The 23,397-nt window shown below is 46.2% G+C and overlaps 1 protein-coding gene across 11 annotated transcripts in view; it reads right to left on the bottom strand.

The window, feature by feature from the left end:
* LARGE1 (LARGE xylosyl- and glucuronyltransferase 1) overlaps positions 1-23,397 on the bottom strand; it is a 539,997-nt gene that overhangs the window by 270,721 nt on the left and 245,879 nt on the right. For all 11 annotated transcript variants that reach the window (XM_070506993.1, XM_070506995.1, XM_044780870.2 and 8 more), the window contains one exon: positions 13,928-14,010. In XM_070506993.1, the coding sequence (XP_070363094.1) occupies positions 13,928-14,010 (83 nt within the window). The remainder of the gene's footprint in view (positions 1-13,927; positions 14,011-23,397) is intronic.

Genomic DNA, 23,397 nt, shown 5'->3' with positions numbered 1-23,397 from the left:
CAGCACCATGCACCCATCTTCAGGTTGTGATTGCCTGTTTACTTGTCCCCATCCCCACTTGACTGTGAGCTCAGGGAGGTCAAGGGTCATGCCAGCTATATTCAGATGGATAGCCCCAGGATCTAGCCTAGTGCCTGGAAGATAGTAGGAGTTCAATAAGCGAATTGAATGGATGGTGGGTGATGGAGAGCGGACAGATAAGGGGAATAAAGGTGGACACATCATTTAGGAGATTAGACCAGAATGTGAAAAGAGAATCTATTTAAGACAGTGTCTGAGGAGGAGCAACAAGGAGAATGAATCCAAAGGGATTTCAGAAGAGATCTTAGGTATGGGGGAAATGAGAGGAAGCAGCAGAGGATTACACTGGGGTTCCTGGGTTGGTGGTGATGTCTCCCGGATGGGAGATACAAGAAGGCATACTGGAGAAAGAAGATGGGTTTGGGACTGGGTGTACCAAGCTTAGGGTGAGGGTGGCAAAGCCAGGTGGAGCTGGATGGATGAGTCTAAAAATGAAGGAAGTTATCATCCAAGGCTAACCTGCCAGAAACATAACAGGTGCTCAAGGCTGATAAACTGAATAAATGAATCGAAGAAGCAATCAGCACGGCACAACTTCTCCAGGGGACCCACTGGCTGAACACTGCAAATGCTCCCATTAAACCACCTACACCCGGGGGAAGGGGCATGTCTGCCCTATAAGAAGCTTCGCTCTAGGAAGCTGCCAGTAGGCCTGCGTGATGATTGGTGGTGTGAGGAGGTGACGGTATTTGTTTATTGGCCAGTGATCTGCCTGAAGGCTAAGGCAGAGGCACTGAGTCAAAGTCACAGAGGGTCCGTATATCTTGTTGGCACAACCACCTTCCTCACAGGAGCCACAATGGAGTCTCACGTATCGAGAATGGATAAAGGTAAGCCTGCATAATTACCAGCTTGCATTTTTATCTACAGTGGAGGGATGGTACGATGGTGTGGAGTGACAATACCAAACAGATCAAGCTACTTATATTTGCTCCAACACATCATGCTTTCCACATGTCTGCATCTTTGCTTGTGCTGTTCCCTCTCCATGGACTACTCTCCCCCTACTTGGAGGTCCCGTGAGTTCCCATCCACCCTTCAAAATTCCCTTTTGAAGTCATCTCCTCCTGGAAATCTTCTTTGCGCCCGTCCTTGTCCCTTTTCCTGCCAACTCAGCATCTCAGATGAAAAGTGAATCTAACATTTACAGCATGGCATTGTGATACATATTCAAACACCTGACTCCCTGTCTCCCCTGTGAGGCCCCCGAGGACAGGAACCCTCTATTCATCTCCATCCCCAGTGCCCAGCAGAGAGGCTCGCACATCACGGGTGCTCAACAAACACTTGTGGGACAGAAAAAGAAAGCCACGCCCCTTCTGTGTCACTGTTAACCTCACCATAAGATAAAAACAGTCGATGGCACACTGCGCATCAATTGTACCGAGTTGGGGCTCCGCTCCAGAAGGTCTGGGTTGGAAGCCTGGCTGAATTACTGAGTGACTATAAGCAAGTCACTTCATCTCTCTAGGCTTCAATTTTTTCATCTTAAAACAGGAACAATAATGGCAAGTAAGCAATGTTACATGGGATAATTGTGAGAATTAAATGACATATACAAAGTGCTTAGTAAATTTCCTGGTGTGGTAAGATTTCAACATATGTTAACTATTGGTATGGTCTGTATGTTTGTACCCCGCCACCCCCGTTAATATACTGAATCCTAACCCCTAAGGTGATGGTATCAGGAGGTGGGGCCTTCAGGAGATGTTTAGGTTGTGAGGGCAGAGTCCTCCTGAAAGGGATTTGTGCCTTTATAAAAGGGGCTCCAGAGAGAGAGCCCTTCCTCTCCCCCCATGTGAGGGCATGGCGAGAAGTCAGCAGTCTGCAGACAGCGAGCAGGCCCCACCAGAACCTGACCACGCAGGTGCCATGATCTTGGACTCCCAGCCTCCAGAAGCATGAGAGATACATTTCTGTTGCTTATGAGCCACCCAGTCTGCGGTATTTTGTTATAACAGCCCAAACAGACTAAGACAACTATTACCAACATTAACTTAGGAAACTGTTATTTTCTCTACTGCTTTTGCACCACTTTTCAAATAAAGTATTTTCAATTAGTTCCTCCATCCACAGACAAAAACAAAAGAGGTGAACAGATAAACATCCAACCAAGAGCTACCAAGCAGCAAGTACATGTGAGAATAATAGGGCTTTAGGCGATGCATGAGCTCAGAGTCCTCTCTTTAGGCAGCTATCAACCTGGTGGAGACAGAGAAAGAAAGAATACAAACAACCAGATAAATGTTTGAACACGGTGTGCCAGAACACTGGGATGCCACACGCAACTGCAAAGTTTGGGAATGGCATACCTCCCAGGGAGCCATTTGAATAGACTGACAGAGACAGTAAGTGAAAGGTACCTTACAGTTGGATGGTGCACAACCTCCAGGACCATATGGGATGGCTCTTCAAGGAGGAGCATGAAAGTTACAGGGGTGTGAGGATGGAAGAGACCACTTCTCACTAGTGGAGAATCAAGAAGTTTCCATGGACTTTGTGGCAATTAAACTGAACCTTTGGGTGGGAAAAGGTGGAGGATAGAGAAAGGCATTCTGCAGGATGCAAGACAATAAGGAAAGAAACAGGAGGGAAAGTACACAGCATGTCCGTGAAAGAATAATAGTCTTATTTGGGTGGATCATACAACATTTATTGGACACCTACTGTATTCCAGGAGTAAGGAGGATAAAAAGAAAAAGAGAGAGAAAGTCCTAACGGCAGGCTGGGCCAGAGTGTGTGAATTCCTAAGAACCGTGATTTCATTCTCTCAGAGAAAGGGAGCCAGACAAGGTTGGGGGCGCTCGGCAGGCAGCAGATCAAAGCTGCAATTCAGGAGGTTAATCTGGTTACAGAGGGGAAGATGGACCAGCGTGGGTGAGAGAACAGGCTCTTGGAGGAGGATGCCGCAAGCATTCCTATGAGGTATTCCCCCTGCATGTTCTTCCTCTGGTCCATTTAAAGTCTCTCCAGTAGGAAGAGTAAATGCAGAAAGAAACTCAGCTCATCTTTAGGGCAAGACTAGGTGTTTGCATTGTCAAAGGGGTCAGTGCCTCATTTGTCTCCCTCATTCGAAGACTATGAAAACACTTACTCAGAGGACATGAGGGCCCCAGCCCAGGAGACCTCTGAGTCCCTGGCAGGTGCCCACACTGTCTCAGCAATCGAATGCAGGCTAACCAGCAGCGGCTCGAGTCTCATTCTCCGGAGACGAAATGCGCAGAGGGGCCCTGCTAGTGCGGTGCCCTCCGTACCATCATGAGAATGTGGGTCTCGTCACCTGCACCTCTCGGTGGCCACAGGGAAAGCACCTGAAAACATCATCCAGACCACTTTTCTTGGAGCTTCTGTCTGAGCCAGAACGTGTCCCTTTTGCTTTAACTTGTAAATCCAGCTACCAAGCAGATGGTCCCACCTTCATACCCCTCAGAATCAAGACGGCCCCAAATACAACCACTCTAACACACCAAGTGACTATTTTGGAGCGTGTGCTTAGTACCTGTCTCTCCTCAAGACTGTAAGCTCCATGGAGACACAGAGTCGTGCAGCCAAGCCCCTGAAACAATGCCTGGGATATGAAGCAGGGGCTCATTCTGTCCTCTTGGCCCCTTAGACACGCCCGTCCTCCTGAATTCCCCACGTAGGTGAAAGCTGCACTTCTCCATCCTCACAAGCTAGAAATGGGAGCATCATCTAGGCTCCTTGCCTTGCCACATCCCACACACCCAATCAGTGGCAAGTCCTCAGAGGCAGATTAGCCTAATGGTTAGGAGCTGGGTCCCTGAAGCCAAACTGTCTGGCTTCTTACTTTGGTCTGTCACAAACTAATGATGTGACCACAGTCAGGCTTCTTAATCTCTGAGTCTCAGTTCCTTAATCTGTAAAACGGAGTTTATAATAACAGCTCCTACCTCATAGTTGGTGTCAGATGGACCGAAGCACTTAGAACAGTGACTTGCAGGCAGTAAGGACTTTGTAAATTTTAACTATTACCCTATCTGACCTTCAGTGATAGCTCATGAATCTATTCCTCTGTCTCTGAGCTTGCTCTCTCCAACCCTCCATCCTGGAAACCCTGTGCTCTCACCAAATGATCACACAGTCCCCTGCTGTAAAACGTATGAAATCCAGCCTCCCGCAGGGGGCTAAGAGGACCTTCCAGGATCTCACCTCGTCCACCTTTCCAGGCTTATGTCTGCCCACTCCCTCCTCGAACCCTGCCCTCCAGTCATTCTCTTCCCCAGGCTTGCATGGGATCAGCTCCTGCTCCTCCTTCAGGAGTAAACTCAAGTGTCACCTCCTCAGGGAGGACCTCCGTGGTCGCCCCATCCCAAGTGCCCCTCTCTCTCCCCCATCGCTCCCTGCCCCATTGCCCTGTTTGGTTTCTTCCCAGCACTTACTAGAACTGGAAATCCCCATAGTCCTCTGCAGGTCTATCTCCCACTCTCCACTAGAATGTGAGCTGTCTAGGGCAGAGGTGCTCTAGTTTCACAAAGGAGCTGCTCTCCTGTTTACTCTCAACAACCCCAGTGCTTAGAAAGTTCCTGGCCATGGGTGCAGTGCCAGGAGTAGCCATGCTCTCCTGCAGGCTTGTGTTCATGCTGTCGTCTCTTCCTCCACCACCCACACACTGCTGGCTAACTGCTTCCAGCCTTCCGTTCTCAATTTAGACACCACGGCTCTGAGGAAGCCATTCCCCTGGGCCACATGCCTTTCTTCATACCTCCCACTGAATTCAGGGCTCAAAACTTAGATGTCTGTAATAATCCACTGACTATTCACTTCTCTGTTCCCTGCTGGATGGAGTCTTGGCACTGGGAGCTGCGTGTTGTTAATATCTTATTTCCAGATTTATAACAGTTCCTTGTAGATATAACCATCCAGTAACTGTTTATTGAAAGAACGAATAAATGGACAACGGAATAATTACCAAAGAGATCCAAATGCCCTCACAGCTTGACATAATTACCTGGAAGCTAGGTGAAAAGCCACCTCGAAGACAATGTAGGAGTAAATCTTTTAACATTGGCTTAGGCAATGGTTTCTTAGATATGACAGTAAAGCATAAACAATGAGAGAAAAAACAGATACGCTGATCTTCATCAAAATTAAAAATTTTTGTGCTTCAAAGGACACCATCAAGAAAGTGAAAAAGATAACCCCAGAACAGAAGAAAATATATGAAAGCATATGTCTGATAAGAGACTTGTAGCCATTATATATAAAGATCTTTACAACTCAAACAATACAAAGAAGTAAGCTGAGTAAAAACTGAGCAAAAGATTTGAACAGCCATTTCTCAAACAAGATATACAAATGGCCAATAAGCATAAGAAAAGAAGCACAACATCTTTATTATTAGTCACCCATGAGACATCGCTTCATACCCATGAAAATGGCTAAAATAAAAAAGACAGACAACGACAAGTGTTGGTGAGGATGTGGAGCTACTGGAACCCTCATTTGTTACTTGTGGAATTTTAAAATGGCTGTAGCTGCTTTGGAAAACAGTTTGGCAGTTTCTCAAAAAATTAAGCAGAGTTACTACTGCTGAGTTACTGAGCAATTCCACTCCTAGTTATATATAAAAAACATATGAGAACGTATGTCCACACAAAGCTTGTATACAAACCTATATAGTAGAATTATTCATAATAGTCAAGGAGTAGTAACAACCCAAGTGGCTACCAATTGATGAACAGATGACCAAAATGTGGAATATCCATACAATGGAATATTACTGAGCAATGAAAAGGAATGAAGTATTGGCACATAATACAACGTGAATGAACCTTGAAACATTATCCTAAGTGAAGGAAGCCCGTCACAAAAGACCAAACAGTATACAATTCCATTTATACTCATGCACCACATAAAGACATTTAGGTCAATGGCGGACCCCATATACAACAGTGGCCCCATAAGATTACTACCATAAAGCCTAGAGGTGTAGTAGGCTAGATCATTTACGTTTGTGTAAGTACACTCTATGATGTTCACACAACCACGAAATCACCTAATGATGCAATTCTCAGAACGCATCCCTGTCGTTAAGTGACACGCGACTATACACGAAATGTTCAGAATAAACAAATCCATAGAAACAGGAAGTAGACTAGCGGTTGCTAGGGGATAAAGGAAGGGGGAAATGGGGAGTGACTGCTAATGGGTATGGGGGTTTCTTCTTGAGATGCTGAAGAGAGTCTAACATTAGATACTGGTGACGGCTGCACAACTCTGTGAATATACTAAAAACCACCAAATTGTATACTTTTACAGACTGAATTTTATGGTACGTGAATGACATCCCAAAACTTACTGGTTTGCCGGAGATGGGGAGTGACGTTCTGACCTACGAGTTTGGGAGAAAGAATTAGGCCTGGTCTGCTCAGCTGTTTCTGGGCTTCTTTCTTGGAGAGCTCTGTTGTACAGTAAATGGTTTGCCCACGTGGGAAAGGCCTGCAATTGTCCAAGTGGGCCTCTGACCAGAAAGTAAATCCAATTCATGGGGACAAAAACGAAAGCCCGATTGTACCCACCTCTAAAAGAACATCCTACAACTCAGGACTAAAGGCAATAAAGGTCAGATTTCATTCTCCATGTGTGACTTCTCTGATTTGCATTCAGGAAGGTAAGAAATGGTTTTAATGAGAGGCTCTGCAAATTCCAAAATCAGCCAAAGGTGAGGAACCTCCATCCTATTCTCTTTTATTTCAGAGGGAAATTAGCAAGAGGTAGACAGATGTTCAGGACATAGCTCACCAAAGGGAATGTCACCAACGGAAGATAGCAAGACCTCATTAAGAATCACAAAAGGAATAATTTTCTCCATATATGATCCAATGTTATTTAATTTTATATCTGTACAACATCTAAAATAGTCTTTTTTTTCTTTTCCTCCCCAAAGCCCCAGTACATACTTGTACATTCTAGTTGTAGGTCCTTCTAGTTCTTCCCTGTGGGATGCCGCCACAGCACAGCTTGACGAGCGGTGTGTAGGTCGGCACCCAGGATCCGAACTGGCGAACCCTGGGCCGCTGAAGCGGAGCACATGAACCCAGCCACTCAGCCACCAGGCCCGGTTCCCTAAAATAGTTTTTTATACCAGTCACAAGTTTATGCATTTTGGGAACATGCTTTAAGTCTATGAGAAAAGGCTTCCACCTGAACAGGCCGGCTTGGGTCCACATCTCCATACACAACAGGTCCCTCACATAGCTTGCCTGGTTTCAAACAACACAGACATTAGGCCTGTTCAATATTCAGACCCAATCACACTCTCACAGCAAAGAGAAAGCCAGTATATGCTTCAGCTTCAGCAGAGCCTGCAGACTTGGCTCGTAATGAGCAACACTCCTGCTGCCTCTGGTTTCCTTAACTGCTCCCCTGTTCCAGGTTGGGATGCAATAAATATGGTAATACAAAGAGGCAGAGATGATTAAACCCCAGCTTTCTCCCTGCCTCTCCTTTCTTATTTTGTCTAGAATGTGGCACGGCCCCTACAAGGCAATCCAGGGTCTGTTTTTATTAAAATATACAGGGACACCTGAGCCGAAATAATCCTTAATTATTAAGTTTATAACGGAATTGCAATTTTAGAAAAAGAACGAGCCTGTGACAGCAACTCGAAGGCTCAGGGACTCTGTTACACTCAGAGATTTAACAGAACTCATTGCAGAAAAACAGAGCAGCCAGAATGAGGGTTTGTCAGTGTGAGTTCTTGGTTTGAGGGAGGACAAGTGGCCTTGACAACGGGGGTAAATTGAAAGACAAGTCAGTATCATGTCAGAAAAGTTATCCATGGGAGAAGAACAGAGCAACTTTCCAGAAAAATCAAAAGGCCTCGTGGTGTAGTAAAAGCAGCGTGGATTCCAGGCTTTGCTAGAGCTGGAAACCCAGGAACATCACTTACTCCCCTGTGACCTTGAACAAGCTATTTGACCTCTCCAAGCCTCAGTTTCCTCATCCATTTGTGGGGACAATGGCATCTACTGTACTGGGTTGGGATGAAGTTCAAATACAAAGGCCTGTGTGACACCTGGCATCTGAACCACAAGAATTAGTTCTCTTTGGTTTCACATATACGTGCAGGACCAAATAGCACAGACCTCTTACCTGTGCACAGATTCTACAGGTCTATGCTAGTTTCTCTTCTTCCCCCCAGCTTTGAGGTAGAATTGACAAAAAAATTGTATATTTAAGGTGTACATTAAACATATAATAAACATTTAAGGTGATGTTTTTATATAGCTAGACACTGTGAAATAATCACCACAATCAAGCTAATTAATATATCTATCACCTCATATAGTTATCGTTTTTTTTCTTTTCTTTTTCCATGCTATTTTCTTAAGTCTTACTAGAATGCTAATGTCCAGGCCTTATTCAGCACCTCAAAAATACATCCCTGGCATGGGATGAAGATGATTATATAGATCACAGTAATGATAACAATGTCTGCGTGGTCCCCCAAAATGATGATTAAAGATAAAAATGAGAATAATGATACTCCAAATGGTAACTTTGTTTTTAGTTAAGAGCTCAGATTCTGCAGCTAAATTGACTGGGTTCAAACCCAGCCCTGCCCATCCTCTTTGTGACCATGAGCCATGACTCAACACATTCATCCTCAGTTTCATTGTCTGTAAGATGGAGATAATAACGGTACCCACCTCGTGGGGTCACATGGGCATTAAATGCATTAATATCTGTAAAACACAGAAGAGAGCCTGATGCTGAGTGAGAACTGCATTTGTAAGTGTAAAATAAATACTATACAAAAATATTTCACATAGATTCTCTCTCTTGATATTCAAAACAGGGCTTTAGGTGAGGTTGGGCAACACGCCAAAGCTCTAAGAAGTACCATGACTTGCCTAGGGTCACCCAGCTCACAGATGGCAAGACCAGAATCAGAACCTGCTCCTGTTTCTCTGTTTGATTTAAATTCTGGGTTCCTTTCTTCACAATCTGCTTCTATAATAAGTTTAAGCCTGAAGAAGCAAGATGACAATTCAAGGCAGATACAGTCACCAATATGCTATTTTATCCTCCATGTTCTTCAGGGGCACAAGTGAAGTTGAAAAAAAACCCAGCTGGGGGCTGGCCCAGTGGCATAGTGGTTAAGTTCGTGCACTCCACCTTCAGTGGCCTGGGGTCCACAGGTTCAGATCCTGGGCACGGACCTAAACACCACTCGTCAAGCCATGCTGTGGCAGCATCCCACATACAAAACAGAGGGAGACTGTCATAGATGTTAGCTCAGGGACCATCTTCTTCAAGCAAAAAGAGGAAGACTGGCAATAGATGTTAGCTCAGGACCAATCTTCCTCAAAAAAAACCCACAGAAACAAAACAGTTGTTTGATATGCAAAGTAAGGAAGACCACCCAGCTTCTTCCCACCAACAGGGTTGCAGAGTGTGAGAGTAAGCAGATCATCCTAAGGGACAACCCTTACATTTTTACAAGCTGGTCTACCTTCCTGCCCAGGAGGTAAACACTTAGTTACTAAATAAACATATTTTTTTTCTGCTCACTAAAAGCTCAGTTTCCCAGAAAAGCAGCCATATTTCCCAGTTTATTTGCAATTAGGATTGGAGTTACAAACATGCCCCAAATTTTTCTGTAAATATCCTTCCATCTAAGTGACACAGACACATATTGTGCTATTTTCTAGCAGGGAGACCTTCACTCACACATACCCTGTATTTATTTTTTTCTCATCCACCTTTTTTCTTCACCATAGAGGTTGCATAATGAGATGACCAAAAGGACAGGTAAAGAGAAAAATGAAAGCAAGATCACTTTTCTTTCAACCACCCCCAACACGACATGCAAAAATGCCACTTTAAAATTTATTTTCTGTTAGTCTTTCACCTCCACTGTATTTCGACCATGTATGTGTGTATCCATAGGCATGTGACACATATGTGCCTCTGTTTATACAGAAGAATGATATTATGCATACTTTTTGCATTGCACTATCACTTATTTTATATCATAAAACACCATTTGTCCACGTTATGACATACTTTTTAAAACCAACCAAGAAGACAGTTTGCTATAAGAGGACATTCCATTATTTAGTCTTCCTGTTTCTAAGAATTATACCAATTTTTATAAGTAATGTTTTGTAAAAGCTTTTTCTGTAGCTAAGATTATCCCTTTAAGATAAGAGTCCTTAAAGTAGTTACATAGGGTCAAGGTCTCATGCAGAATACTTTGAACTTTCTTTCCAAAAGATTACAGCAATTTTCAGTCCCAGCATCAGTGTATGACAGCGTTCATATCCCTCTTTTACTATCTTTTAAAATATAGTGTACCCACTGTCACAGGCATACCGCAGGAGTAAAATTGATTTGATGTAGCAAAGCCAGCCTTAAATAAAAATTTGCTGAAAATCTTGTCTGGAAAAATAAATCTAATTACTGTAATTAACAGTGAAAGCCAAAAGAAGCATCCAGCACCACTATTATTATTTTATTAATAACATTCGGAAGGTACTTCATTTGTCAAAGTATTTTATAATCATGTATTAGTTAATCCCCATAACGTGCTCTGGAAGCAATGAAGCTATTTATAGGTGGACTTTCTGAGCCGAAAGTCTTTCAAAAGTCTTTTGTCTTCATATCTCAACTCATTATCACCAGCATATCAATTCACAGAATCATTCTCATTTAGAGAATTTCAGGGATGGGAGGGACTTAAGTGGTGATTTGGTCCAAGAAGATCAAGTAGTCAGTGACGTGGGGCGTAGAATGTTCGTAACACATCATAAGAATTTGCCTTCTTCTCAAATCCCCATGCCTCCGTGTGAGTATGGTATGCCATCAGCAACCTAGAATAAAACTACTGCTATTTTTAAATTTAACATCTTTGTGCTGCACAGTTACTGCAGGAGTAAAAGTTTATACCCAATAGGATTCTTACCATTTCAATAACTATTGGAATCACTTGTTTTGTAGCTAAAGCAACAGCGATAATATTTATACCCAACACCACCAGAAGTTTTTATGCCCTTAAAATCTGCCATAATTGAGAAATAGCATAATTGACTATCTGTAATCATGCAAATACTCTTCTCTAAAAAGGGGGCTTTTTTTTTTTTCAATCTGAAAGGGATCTAGGTTCTTCAGTGGTGACAAGGAATAAATACATTAAGGGCTGAGAACCATTCACCTAATTTAATGCTTAGCCCAGAAAATGCCTGGTTTCAAGCTGCAGATGAAGGGTGCAGAACCACAAGGGTCTCAGAACTTACACAAGACCTGTGATGAGGTGGAAAGAGTGTGTCACCTCCCCTCAAAAGATGTGGGGTAGAGCCCCACTCCAGCATTCTTTATGTGGCATTCCCATTTCTGTCTTAGATGTACAAGTGAAACCCCAAGGCCAAGTGGACAGAGCGATGAGGAGGAACTGAGAGCCCGCAGCACTAACTGTGATCTATCTGTGGGTTGCTCACTTCTCCCAACCCCCTTGCCCTCCCCAGGAGGGCAGGGAATCAGATATCTTGCTAATCCACTAGCTGAGTGCAGGCACGCAAGGGCCCTCAGCCAAAGAACTACCCAGATAAGTTCAGTACAAACAGCCAAGCTAATAAATAAATGTTGCTTCCAACCAAGTGAGTTTTGGGGTGAACTGATTTACAGCAAAAGCTAATTGATATAAGAACTCAAGTCTAAAGAGTTAAAAAAAAAAAATGACCTGCTGGAAATCATTCAACTATATAGTGGCATAAATGTGAAGTCAAACTAAGTCCAAGCTAGATATATTAGTTCAGTCATTGAATAAATATATCTTCAGATTATTTATTAACAAAGTCCCCCAGATTCACTTGTTAAACAAGTAAACATTTATTGAGCATATACTACATGTTAAGTACTTTGTTAAGATAGTGGGAACACTGAAAAATATGGTATGGTTTCTGTCCCCTGAAGTCCCACATTCTACTGCAGAAGATATAACATGAATAGATAAATGAAATACAATGTAATAGATGGAATGATAGAAAGACGCACAAGGTACCATGGGCTGGTAGAAGGGAAGCCCCAACCCAGACTGACAGGTTCAGGGGGGCTTCTCACTAGAAATGATGCCTCTGTGAAGTCTTAAAGGATAAGAAGAGTTTTCCAGGTTGGGATAGGGGAAGAGGTGGGAGGGGAGAAACAGGCAGACAGAGAAGCTTGATGAAAACAACAGGCAGGGTCCCCTTGAGAGGGTGGGAGCAGGTCGGTGTTGCTGGAGCATGAAGTCACAGCAAGGAGAGGAGACAGATCACGCTGCCGAGAACAGCATCAGATCCACGACAGTCTCTGTGCCAAGGTAAAGAGGTCCCATTCTCTCCCTTCGACATAGGAGAAGCCAATGAAAGGTTTTAAGAAATCTGATTTGCCTGTGTGAAACATCGTTCTGGCATTAGAGAGGATGGATCTGGGGAGACAAGAAGGACTGGAATTGAAAAATATTTAAGAGGGAGAACCTTGAGGCGAGGCTGATAATAGACGGGCTGGTTGGGGGACTGAGAGAGAAGGTGGAACCAAAGATGAATGCCAGTTTCTTACAGGGTTGGCACGTCTCAGCTGTCTACCATTTCTCCCATCTCTGCTGATGCCAGCGACAGGTGGATTCGGGGATAAAACTTCACACTGATCTCTGTTCCGTTGAACTCTGAGAGCTTGTCATGACTGTTCCTAGTACTGAGAACCTTCTGGGTCCTGAGTCGGTCATCTGATCCATTTCCATACTGTTGGCTACAGTTGTGAACAAGATCCATTCAAACCTTTGGTGAGAATTTAGAACAGAGCCAAAGGCACTGGCTGGAACGATAGATTCAATTCTGGATATGCCCCAAGTATTTCTAGACATCGGTCAATCGAAATAGTGAAGAAACAGAAGAAAAGCCCTATAAAAGAGTAGACGCAGGTGGCAGGAGTTGAACTTGGAGAAGAGCTGACTCAGGAGTGGCAGGATCACTTCCGGGTGGAGAAGGGACATACCCGATGTAGGACTGGCTCCACAGGGATCCAGTAGGCCAATGGACATCATCTATAGGTTGGAAAATTTCAGTTTAATCTAAGGCAGGACTTTCTAATGGTCAGAAATGCCCAGAGGTTGGACAGGCTACACTGGAATAAACAACCTGTATTAGTTTGCTAGGGCTGCCATAACAAAATACCACAGGCTGGGGGCTTAAACAACAGAAATTCATTCTCTGAGAAGTCCAAGATCAAGGTGTCAGCAGGGCTGGTTTCTTCTGGGACCTCTCATCTTGGGTTGCACATGGCCATCTTCTCCCTGGGTCTTCACATGGTCTTCCCTCTACGTGAGTCCTCATCCTAACCTCCTCCTCTTATAAGGACGCCAGTCATACTGGATTTGGGCTAACCCATATGACTTCATTTTAATTGAATTACCTGTTTAAAGGCCCTCTCTCCAAATACAGTCACATTCTGAGGTCCTGGGAGATAGGACTCCAACAGACATATTTTAGGGGGACACAATTCAGTCCATAACACAACCTGTCAACAGGGATGCATAAAAGGAAAGATTTGGAGGCTGTCAGGCAAGGGAAACCAGTGAAGAAATCGAAGCATCAAATTTGGGGTATCCTTGAACGTCCTTTTAGGTCTAAGAGCTACAATTCTAAACACTGTGAGACAGCACCCAATGACTGCCGTTAAACGTTATTAACACAATAATCTTCCCAGGGTCTCAGACAAAAATCACATTTTCATGGCAGCTTAAATGACCGATGAGAAACGTGCTTCTTATTTAACCATTGCCCAAGGAAACACGCAGGCAGGCGGTTACACGCATGAACCCACAGAGCACAACACTCATGCTCACCTGTGGAACAGGACAGACTTGACCAAGGTGACGACATCCCGGCTGGCATTATATCCGGCACAGACGATAGCAACATGGATTGTCTGCGAAGCAAAGAAAACAGGGTGAGCAGTTAGACAGACAGAAAGCAGCCTTCCCAGTCCTTCCAACCACATGAAAAAGAAAAACTGTCCCTATTTCTTGTCGGGAATCATTAGAAAACAAAGGGCACACAGTCCGCAGCTGTGGAAAATAACTCGAGTCAGTTTTATTAAGGCCTTTTTAATCGGTTTATGGAGCTATCATCATTTGGAAACCATGAAGGCTCTTTTCAGTTACATTTTGGGGACGAGAGAGATGGCGATGGGCTCAAAGAGGCAAATGGTGAGTCCCCTGCCTCCAAGCTGGAAGACAAGGACAACTGTTAACAAGAGAGAAGAAAGACATATGCCCTGAAAGGATGAGTTGACAATCAGGTATCTCAGACTGAGAGGTTACAGCTCAGCGGGCCGGCCCCATGGCAGAATGGTTAAGTTCATGCGCTCCGCTTCAGTGGCCGGGGGTTTGCTGGTTTGGATCCTGGGCGCGGACCTACGTACTGCTCATCAAGCCATGCTGTGGCAACATCCCACAGAGAAGAACTAGTATGACCTACAAGCATGTACTGGGGGCTTTGGGGAGCAAAAAAAAAAAGGGAGGAAGATTGGCAATAGATGTTATCTTTGGACCAATCTTCCTCAACAAAAAAAAGCATAAAAAATTTTTTTAAAAAGTTGCAGCTCAGAGAGTTCAGGAAATGTTTTCACAAGATGTCTCAGGTTAGGGGCAACCTGAAGCAGGGCAAAGGGATCAAGGTTCACCAATGGGCCCCACCAGGATATCATTCAAAGGATTGAACCCGGGCAGAATTGAAGGAACCTGATGCACCATCTCAGTACCAGGAACATGGGCCCCAGACATGAATTCTGGCTCCGTCTTTTAACCTTAGGGTGACTTGGGTTAGTGTCAGGTGACTCACTGTAACATTAGGGCCATGACGCACGTCCCACAGGATGTCATGAAGTACATGAGGGAATAACGCCAAGAGCAGAGTACGATGATGGGCACATTGCATTCCAATCATAGCAAAAATGTCTTTGAGAGCTGAGTTTCCCAAATGGGGTGCCTTGGTATGGCGTGAATGAACCACAGGTGATGAAGACACCTATCTCCTCAAGTGAGATCTCAAGGCTACCAGGCAAGGCTGGTCCCCTCAGGCTTTCGGTACCCTCCACTATCAGCCACCTTTCCTACTTACCTCCGTGTGCCATATAATTATTCTTTAGGTGTGTCATGACCTGGGAAAGATTGAAAAGTACCACTCCAGGGCACCCCATAAAGGAAGTCACCCAGCCTCTCTCAAAACAGCTTGAAGAACGGAGGGTCCACACCTTTTACTAAAGCACAGCCTTCCTTGAATAGAAACCTGCCTCCTGACCCACACCCTAGCCTTGTTCTGCAGAACAAGGATGCGCCCACCAGCACCCAACAGTGAAATTAAAGGGAGGGTTCTTGGTAGATGCCTCTTCCTTTTCAGAGTTACTTATAGCCCTTCCTCCGATGGCACGCCTTCCAGACTCCTGTATCCTAATCAGCCACTTCCACAGGCAGTTCTAACATCCTGGTCATTCCCACACAGGCTTCCAGGACAACGACTTCTGGTTCCCAGGCTTACTTCACCCCCCTACCTGCTGACATCACCAAGGGAAGTTTAACCATCTCGGGAACGAACCATCCCACAGCCTTGAATCCACATCTCTGACCTCTTCAATTCCAATGGCCTTCACTCCACCTTGGCCATCCACTCTCAGTGCCAGAAGCTGGACCTCAGCTTCAGCCAGACCCTCATTGTCTCAGAAATCCTGACATCCTGGGCTCATCACACCTGCAGGATTCTCAGAGCCTCACACCCATGACACATGCTCCTCGCCCTCATGGAGGGTCCCAGTCCGCCCTATCAGCCCCACCTTGTACTGGTTCCCTGAACGAGCATCCCTCTCTACTCTCAGCTCCCTTATGTGTTCAGTCCTCACACTCAATGTGCAAAGCTCCACCCTTGGATCAGGGCTACAGGGTCTCTCCACTGCTGCTGTACCTGGGGGTCAAGAAAGAAGATGAGGGGAGATGAAAGAGAGAAAGAAGAGCTAACACTTATTGAGCAAATGACTACATTCCAGTTCCTGTGCTTACACGTTACACAGATTATGAGATCTCAGTTTCATGGCTATATAAAACAGGTATAATGTCACTATCTCAGTATCGTAGCTGAGAAAACTCAGGCTTAGAGAGAGGGATTCAGATTCTGGAGCCGAGATTCTTAACCCTGGTGAGGCATGAGAAACACCCAAAAGATTTTCAAAAAGCGTGCTGTACCCCAGCCCCACCTCAGACCAATTAACTCACAATCTCTGATGCCCAGGATCTTAAAATACTCTGCTACAAGGCAGTGGTTCTCTACAGAGGGTAAGTTACTCCCTTATCCCCGCCTAGAACATTTGACAACCTCTGGAGTCATTTCCGGTTGTCAACTCCTGGGGATGGGCAGGGCTACTGACATCTGATGGGGAGAGGCCAGGGATGCTGCTCCATATCCCACAATGCACTCGGCAGTCCCCCAACAAAGAATGATCCTGCCCCAAAGGTCAAGAGAGCTGCTGTGACAGAATCCTGTTTTTACGAAGAAGACAGCAGGGTGTGGGAAAGCTCGGATCCTCAGGGTACTAATGCTACCTCTTCTCGGTCTAATTTATGCATATTTTAATTTCTCCACCTGTAAAACGAAGACTCCATCGCTTATCTCTGGATAACATGTCCAAAAGACTCAGGATAAAAGACTATAATTCAGATGCAACTGTCACTGTGTAAAGCATGAAGAAATGAAGAGAAAATGATGCCCATGAGAGCAGCAAATCCGAGGGTCAAGAATATGCTCTTGGGGGGCTGGCCCCGTGGCCGAGTGGTTAAGTTCGCGCGCTCCGCTGCAGGCGGCCCAGTGTTTCGTCGGTTCGAATCCTGGGCGCGGACATGGCACTGCTCATCGAACCACGCTGAGGCAGCGTCCCACATGCCACAACTAGAAGGACCCACAACGAAGAATACACAACTATGTACCGGGGGGCTTTGGGGAGAAAAAGGAAAAAATAAAATCTTTAAAAAAAAAAAAAAGAATATGCTCTTGGAAGAGTTTCGGGTGGTCCAAATCTTGAAGGTGCAGAATCGAAGAGTAGGGTGGGGTTGGGGTAGGCATGGGGAGAGTAGGGAATAGGGGTGAATGTTCCTTGAAGAGGAGAGTCACAAAAATGGCCTCACCATGATAACTTTCAGTTTTGAGGCTGTGAAGTCCAGGTTTTCAAGTTTCTCACTGTGCCGTGGCTTAAGATGGCCACAGCTACTTGCATATTCCTTCCATCAAAGGGAAGAGTCTGAATATCAGATTCTGTGACATCAGATCACTGACTGGCCTGGTCATGAACAAAGCCTTCCTCCCCATACTTCAGAGATGCCATACCTGCCTTTATTGGTGACAAAGACTGGATGGAGGGGGGATGACGTTCTTATCTGCTTCTCCAGTCTCACTCTCCACCCTTCTCCAACTTGCTCTGTGCCCCAAGAGCCTGACCTTTATAGACCAAATTAACTGGGCTCCTACGGCCTCTGGTTTCTGGTTGAGTTCGGTCAATGGGAGGCCCCAGCAGGAGTCCCGAGGGCATGAGGAAGGAGAGGTCAATTTCCCCCACTCCCGTCAGAATCCCTCTCCCACACTTCCCATTCTTGCTGGGTTTCCATAAGGCCTCCCGCCTCCCACTCCTTCAGGCCCAGGGGTTGCAGAGACTCTTCCTAGAAGCTTCACCACCCTCATCCGTTCCCCTTAACCCTGCCCACGCCTTTCGAATGTGCCATCTGTTTCCTCCCAGGATCTGACCAACTCCGATGACCCTTCCTCAACCTCCATTTGTCTTGGCGGCTGGAAAGGAGGCAGTGAAGACTCTGAAGCATTCACAGATACATTGCTGACCCCTAACGTGACACAAGGCAGGAGGGCACCACTGTCACAGACTCGAGAATATCCAAACTGTTATTTATAAATTTTACCGAGATCGACCAAGTTCTCAGACACATGGACCGCAAGGTTCTAAGGAAGCCAGGAAGGCTTCCCGCTCAGCCCCTTGGTCCTGAGTATGGTGCTCAGAACACCTGGCATGTCAGCAAGCCATGCCTGAAGACAGAGGTAAGAGGGCGCCACAGCTGTCGCCTGGCCTTCATTCCTGGCACACTGAGGTCGAGGAAGTGACTGCACTTTCAGGACCTGCAGGAAGGACTCGGGCACGACATGAGTGTTTTTGGAGTCTCCGATGTGCTAGGCACTGTGCTGGGCTCAGACGACAGAAGGGTAAACCAGTCCTCGCCCGCTGGGGTCGAGTGAAGAGGGAGAAAGACAGCAAAGCAGACAACCCCTCGGAGACTCAGAAGTCTCCTCTGATGGCAGGCTCAGTGTCCTTGTAACCCAGAGCAGTCCACATCACTGAGACCAAGAGGATGCAGGCAGAGTGACCGGAAGGCGAGGGCATTTTAAGGACTGGACCAGGGCGTCACGCCTGACATTCAGGACCAGCTGGGATTTGTAACTCTGTGCTCGTCAGTCCTCACGAGAATCCGGAAAAAGAAAGTTCTCCATGTTCTGCACCCTTCCTCCAACCCAGGAAAAATCCCCATAGGGTTATTTTCTCATATATGGATGTAGGGAAAAAAGTATCAGGGTCCCAAAAGAAATTCAGACCAAACTAAGGGACGACAGGCAAGCGGTGGCCCTGGCAGAAATAATCAACACTCAGCCCAGCCCCGCTCCCCGAAACAATGCCATTAGCAGCGACCCGACCCAGAAGGCATGGTGTTCCCTTCAGGGCATTCTGCCTGGGGGCACAATTTAGTGAAAGTATCTCATATCAGGGAGACCGCCCGAGAGAGGAACAACGGATTCAAACACGGGCATCTGATGTGCTGTGACAAGTCAGGCTCAGCCCAGATTCTGGACTGCAGCTGCAGACTCCTGTGTTGGGGACAGGGGGCAGGGGTAGAGGAGGCAGGGCCTCCCAGGGGACAGATGCTACCCTGGCAGCCTGGGAGAAACACACAGCTGGGGGCAGAGACAGAGGCAGGTTAGTGGGGAAAACTGACAAGAGTGAAGAAACCTGGGTTTGAGCTGCAACTTCAAAGCTAAGTCGCTGTGTGACCTTGGATCAGTTACTTAACATCCCTGAGCCCCACTGGCTCGTCTGTAAAATGGAGATAAATATGGGTGCTCTGGGGCTGGGAAGATCAGACAAGTGAGCGCAACAAGGTGCACCTAATGAACTGATGCTTATTCATGCTTACTGAAGGCATAAACCTCCTAAGGAGAAGCATCTCCCCACTTGAACCTCCTCATCTGTAAAACAGGGACATACTACTACTCACGCTCAAGGGCTGCTGAGGACAAGGTGGCTCCCAAACTCAGACATGCAGCAGAATCCCAGGAGGGCTGGTTCAAACAGAGGGCTGGGCCCTCCCCCAGGGCGTCTGATTCAGGACATCTGGTGCGGGGGCCTGCGGACTGCCTGCATCCAAGTGATGCTGACGCTGGTCCAGGAACCACACTTAGAGAAACACTGTTCTATCTAAGCGCTTTGAGGAGTGTCTCTGGTCAAAACTCAATGGATGTTAGCTGTGACTATGTTGAGAGAGCGTGAGGGATGTTCACAGAATCTACTTCCAATCCGTCTCCAATGGAGAACACCACTTCCCCTTCATTTGTATAAAACAACTAAAGGTAACATTCACCCTCCAGCCACGCTCACTCTCCCCAGGCCTTGGAACTCACGGCTCTTCCAGGGCACGGGAAAGACAAGGGGAGGAGAGGGCAGGATGCAGGCTTCTCCCACTGTACAAAGAGCACAGCCCCGGAAATCCAGAGAGCCGGATGATGGCCCAGCTCTGCCTCTGGTCAACTGGGTGACCCTGGGCAAGTTACTTAACCTTTCTGATCCTCAGTGACTCCTCTATAAAAGGAGGGGTTTAGAATGTCTAAATACAGAGTTTTCCTAACATCCACTGTTTTCCAAAATTCAAGATGAAGAAAGTGAGACACAGAATGGCCAAGTAACTTGCCCAAGGTGCCAGGGCTCAGCAGTCGGTGGCAAGGAACATGGTTGAGTTTAGAGTCCTGCCACTGAACCCACACTACCTGGCCTCAACAAAACACAACTCCTAAAATAAAAAAAATTAAAAAAAAGAAAAAGCAGTGGGCCAGCCCCTGTGGCCTAGTGGTTAAGTTCAGCACACTTCGATTTGCTGGCCACAGTCTGGTTCCCAGGCACAAACCTACGCCCCTCTGCTGGTGGCCATGCTGTGCTGGTGGCCCACATACTAAAAAATAAAGGAAGACTGGCATGGATGTTAGCTCAGGGTGAATCTTCCTCAGCAAAAAAAGAGAAAAAGAAAAAAAAAGTATGGCTAACATGACATCTAAAAGCATCTTATAAACCTCCAGGGTACCTCTACCTTCTTGGGAAACCGCTGATCTATTTGCTCTCAATACTGAGCCACGGACCCAAAAGACAAAACTACCTCAACCCTATAGAAAACAGAAGTGGATGTCTCCTGACAGTAATGGAAGCCAAGACGTCAGGGGCTCAGCAAGGAAAGTGGAGACTCAGGGGCTACAGGGCCTAGTGTGAAGACAGGAACGGCCGACCGTCCAGGGCGACCCTGACTGCCTCCTCCACAGTCAAGGTCTACTAAATGGACCACGAATGAACGAACCATCCAGCATTCTCCACCTCGCACATTCCTGGCCTGCTTTAGGATTGATTTTCTCGTGTTATCAAGAAAACAGAAACCCGAGGAATGAGAAACCCAAATGTTTCATGGGAAACATATGAAAGGGTGACACTGATTTGGGGGGGGGGTCAACAGAAGTTTAATTGATAGGCTGGACCCGTGTCTGGGGCAGGAGGGTTGCCTAAATACAGCCCGATGCTGACCCACCATGGTTGGCGCGTGTCACACCCCCACCTACTGGGCCTCTGGGTGATGTGGCTGACCCAAAAGGTCTACACACGTTAGCCAGTCAATCAGTCTACAAATGTGGATTCAGTGCCACTGTGTGCCAACTGTAGGTGCTGGGGATACAGCAGTGAGTAAATAAGACTGAATCCTTGCCCCTTACAGAGGAGCTGATATTCTACTTGGAGACACAGAAAATAAACACACAAATGTATATGTAATTAAAATACAGAGCATGCTAAGTCTAGGATGAAAAATTAAGCGGAGCAAAAAGAGGGGCGTGTATATGGGTGGGTGGTGAGTAGGGCGAAGATTTTAAACTGGGGTTGTCTGGCAGCCATCACTGTGAAGGCGACATAGGAGCAAAACTGAAGTGGGTGAAGGGATGAGCCTTCAGGCATCCAGCAGTGCGCTCCAGGCAGTAGGAGGAACCCTGACATACACAGAGGTTCGTGTGCTTCAGGAACAGGGAGGAGCTGCCTGGAAAAGAGGCTGCCGCGAGGAGGAAAACGAGGGGGTGAGACCAGAGAGGGTATGTGGGCAGACCCTCTGGAGCTCACAGGCACTTGTAAGGACTTGGCTTTTCACGTGTGTGAGGAGAGAAGCCACCGGAGGGCTCAGAGTTGAGACTTCTATTTTATATATTATATAAGGTGACATATTTGAAAAGGATCACTCAAGCTGCCAGTCAGAGAAATTCTCTGTATGTGTGTGTGCATGGGGGTTAGGGGAGCAAGCAAGGAAGCTACTGCAATAACCCAAGTGTGGTGGACGCTGTGACACGCTGTCCGAAGGCCCCTTCAATGAGATGTGTGTTGCCCCGGTTGCTAGGAGTACTGTCGGCAGGCAGCCCTGAGCTCTCACATTTTCAGGAATTGCCTCGCCGTAGAAAGCCACCTTTCCAAGGTCAGCCCCTTCCTGGGGTGGCCACACCCAATGAACCCCACAGCATCCCCAGGTGCTGGCCCCACAGACACGCCTTCATAGACCGTCTACAGGTGAAACTCCATCTCAGGCTGTGCTTCACAGCACAGTAAGCCAGAGGCACTTCAAGAGAGGGAGGTAGGCGGACGTGAGAAACGGCCAGATGGGGTGTACGTTCACAGTCCTTTGTGAGCAGTTCGTAGTCAGATTCTCCAGTGGAGGAAGCAGACTCTTACAGGTATTAAGATTTACAAGCTGTGGCGAGGATGTGGAAAAATCAGAACCTTTCTGCACTCTTGCTGGGACTGTAAAATGGTGTAGCCACTATGGGAAAGAGTAGGGCAGTTCCTGGAAAATTTAAAATAGAATTACCACGTGATCCAGCAATCCCACGTGTGGGTGTCCAAAAGAACTGAAAACAGGATCTCAGAGAGAGATCTACACACCCATGTTCATAGCAGCATGATCCACGATAGCCAAGAGGCAGAAGCAACCCGAGTGTCCATTGTCGGATGAATGGATAAACAAAACGTGGTACACACATACAATGGAATATTATTCAGCCTTAAAAAGGAAGGAAATTCTGACACCTTCTACAACACAGACAAACTTTGAGGACGTTCTGCTAAGTGAAATAAGCTGGTCATGAAAATACAAATACTGTATGATACTTTGACGAGGTATCTAAAGTAAGCAAACTAATAGAAACAGAAAGTAGAAGGGTAGGTGCCTGGGCCTGGGGGAGGGGGAACTGGAGAATTGTATAACCGGTAGAGAGTTCCAGTTTGGGAAGATGAAAAAGTTCTGGAGATCCGTGGCACAAGAACATGAATGTACTTAACAGTACTGAGCTGTACACTTCGTTAAGAGGGTAAATTTCACCTTGTACAGACTTTGTTTTTAACCACAATTAAAGAGAAAAGACTTAACAACCTGGATCTGTACTAGGTAGCCTCACTAAGCTTAAGCTTCCCAATCTATAAAATTAGGAGGATTAAAATGATTTCATGAGCTAACAGATGTCAAGTTCAGTGTCTGGCACCTACTCCGGCACGATAAATAAGAGCAGATACGATGAGTGTCATTGCCATCAGCGCCCCGCCCCTTTTTCCATGTTGCCCATGCCATGATCAAGTGGAATGACTCACTAAGCTTTCTTGCTTCCACAATGTGCCCTTGGTCTAGGCTGCCCTGGTACTTCCCCTCACCTATCAACCTCTTCCTCATCTTTCAGGATATAATACCACCTCTTAGGACCTCAGTTTCTTCACCTATAAAAAGGGGTTAAGAAGCTGGCCCGTGGCCGAGTGGTTAAGTTCACGCGCTCCCCTTCGGTGGCCCGGGGTTTTGCCGGGTCAGATCCTGGGCGTGGACCTAGCACTGCTCATCAGGCCATGCTGAGGTGGCGTCCCACACAGCAGAGCCAGAAGGACCCACAGCTAGAATATACAACTATGCAGTGGGGGGGCTATGGGGAGAAGAAAAAA

The sequence above is a fragment of the Equus asinus genome, chromosome 4 (genome assembly GCF_041296235.1).
Source record: "Equus asinus isolate D_3611 breed Donkey chromosome 4, EquAss-T2T_v2, whole genome shotgun sequence".
NCBI classification, from domain to species: Eukaryota; Metazoa; Chordata; class Mammalia; order Perissodactyla; family Equidae; genus Equus; species Equus asinus.
The sequence above is the reverse complement of the archived record's forward strand: the minus strand, read 5'-3'. Positions and strand labels throughout refer to the sequence as shown.